Below are 2,681 nucleotides of genomic sequence, written 5' to 3' on the forward strand. Positions count from 1 at the left end.
TCCGATATCACCATCAACACCAGCAAACAATAGATATGTATTTGTCTTAATTGATGATTACTCAAGATATATGTGGACGATGCTGCTAAGAGAGAAGAGTGAAGCGTTCGATCGGTTCAAAAAGTTCAAGGAGTACGTGGAGAATCAAACGAAGCTACAACTCAAGACTTTTCGCACCGATAGAGGAGGAGAGTTCACATCTTCTGAGTTCATTCGTTTTTGTGAAGAAAACGGTGTAACTAGACATCTCACCGCACCGTATACACCGCAACAAAACGGTGTGGTTGAGAGAAGAAATAGAACACTAATGGAGATGACTAGAAGTTTGATGAAAGCTATGAAGATACCTAATCAGCTATGGGGAGAAGCAGTACGTCATTCAACGTATCTCATAAACCGCATTGCTACAAAGGCTTTGGAAGACAAGACTCCATACGAAAGCTTGTATGTTAAGAAACCGAACATTGAGCATCTAAGGATCTTTGGATGTGTAGCTTTTGCAAAAATCAACAGTCCTCATCTCAAGAAGCTGGATGATCGATCAAGGATGGTGATCAACCTAGGCACAGAGCCTAGCTCAAAAGCTTACAGACTCTATGATCCGATCGCGAAGAAGATAGTTGTTAGTAGAGATGTAATCTTTGACGAGAAGAAAAGTTGGGATTGGTCCACACTATCAACAAACGTAGACGAAGAACCAGGATCATTCAAGCTTCCTCATATTGATGTTACAGAAGAAGGAGATGGTGATGAGCATCAAGATCACCAACACCACGAAGAGCAAAACAATAATGAAGAAGAAGAAGCTGTAGACGCAGATGAACAAGAGCAAGTAGTAGAGAACAACGATGCAGACCAAGACCCGCATGTAACATCAAGATATGGTCGTAACATCAGAAAACCAAAGCGGTTTGATGATTACATCCTACTCGCTGAAGTTGAAAGTGGCAGACTCTTGCTCACCATCGATGGCGAACCAGAAAGTTACATCGAAGCTGCAGTAATACAAGCTTGGATCGATGCAATGAAGGCAGAGATCGAATCTATCATCAAAAACAAAACCTGGAAGCTCGTCAAGAAGCCGGCAGGTGTGAAACCGATATGTTTGAAGTGGATCTATAAGATCAAGAGGAATGCAGATGGAACGGTGATCAAATACAAAGCAAGGCTAGTTGCAAAAGGTTATGTGCAACAACAAGGCATAGACTTCGACGAAGTATTTGCACCAGTTGCTCGGATAGAAACCATACGACTACTCTTGGCATTAGCAGCAACTAATGGATGGGAGATCCATCACTTAGATGTGAAAACTGCGTTCCTGAATGGAGACTTAAATGAGGATGTATACGTTACTCAACCAGAAGGCTTTGTGGAGAAAAGAAAGGAGGATCATGTGTACAAACTTAGCAAAGCACTATTCGGTTTGCGTCAAGCTCCGAGAGCTTGGAACATCAAACTCGATCGTGTTCTCAAGGAGATGGAGTTCACGAAGTGCACCAAGGAACCTGCGGTATATCAAAAGAAACAGAAGGGGAGCTTCTGATCATAGCTATATACGTTGATGACTTGTTTGTAACAGGGACTTCACTCAACGTTATCAAGCAATTCAAAGATGATACGTCAAGAAGATTTGAGATGTCAGACCTTGGGAAGCTTACATACTATCTTGGTATAGAACTAACGCAAGGAGCTGATGGCATTCACATCAAACAAGAAGGATACGCACAAGGTATACTTGTCAAGACGAAGATGGAGTCATGTAACTATACTCATGTTCCGATGCACACGAGTTTGAAAGTATCAAAGGCAGAGGAGGAGCCTGAGATTGATGCAACATCGTATCGAAGCATCATAGGATGCTTAAGGTATCTTCTTCATACACGACCGGACTTGGCGTTTTCGGTTGGTGTATTAAGCAGATATATGCAGAGTCCAAGAGAGAGTCATGGAGAAGCAGTGAAGCATCTCATACGATACATAAAGGGCACTACAGAGTATGGTCTCTTCTTCAAACGGGATGGAACAACGGAGATTACAGGTTACAGTGACAGCAGCCATAACATAGACGTTGATGATGGAAGAAGCACTACAGGGTTTATGTTCTACCTAGGAACATCGCCGATCACGTGGACATCGTGCAAGCAACCCACAGTGGCACTCTCTTCATGTGAGGCGGAGTTCATGGCAGCTACGGAAGCTGCAAAACAAGCAATTTGGTTAAAGGAGTTGATGGTCGAGATCATGAACAAATAAGACAAGAAGGTCGTGTTGAAGATTGACAACAAGTCAGCGATAGCCCTCACCAAGAACCCGGTGTTTCACGGTAGAAGCAAACACATACTCTCGAAGTACCATTTCATTCGAGAATGTGTGGAGTTCGACTTTATCGAAGTGAAGAACGTACCTGGAGTGGAGCAGAAGGCAGACATACTCACTAAGCCATTGGCAAGGATCAAGTTCGAAGCAATGCGCAAGTTCATCGGAGTTCAGAAGATCAACATACCTAAGATTCAAGTTGGAATTAAGGGGGAGAATGTTGGATAATTCCAATTAACTTGAGGAGCAAGTTAACTCATTAAAGTGAAGTTTGATGGGTTAAGGAAAAAGGAAAACATATCGAGCTTAGGAATGTTTCCATATTATTATTAGGAAAAGATGTAGCTTCGCCCTTAGGAAAAGAT

General features: G+C 42.4%; 1 protein-coding gene across 1 annotated transcript; it reads left to right on the plus strand.

Annotated features, from left to right (window-relative positions):
- The first annotated feature begins 1,635 nt into the window (after positions 1-1,635).
- On the plus strand, positions 1,636-2,253 carry LOC125583096 (secreted RxLR effector protein 161-like). The gene has a single exon (XM_048749658.1). It carries the CDS (start codon positions 1,636-1,638, stop codon positions 2,251-2,253), a length of 618 nt encoding a protein of 205 aa, XP_048605615.1.
- Positions 2,254-2,681: the final 428 nt, after the last annotated feature.

Source organism: Brassica napus, chromosome C3, assembly GCF_020379485.1.
Source record: "Brassica napus cultivar Da-Ae chromosome C3, Da-Ae, whole genome shotgun sequence".
NCBI classification, from domain to species: Eukaryota; Viridiplantae; Streptophyta; class Magnoliopsida; order Brassicales; family Brassicaceae; genus Brassica; species Brassica napus.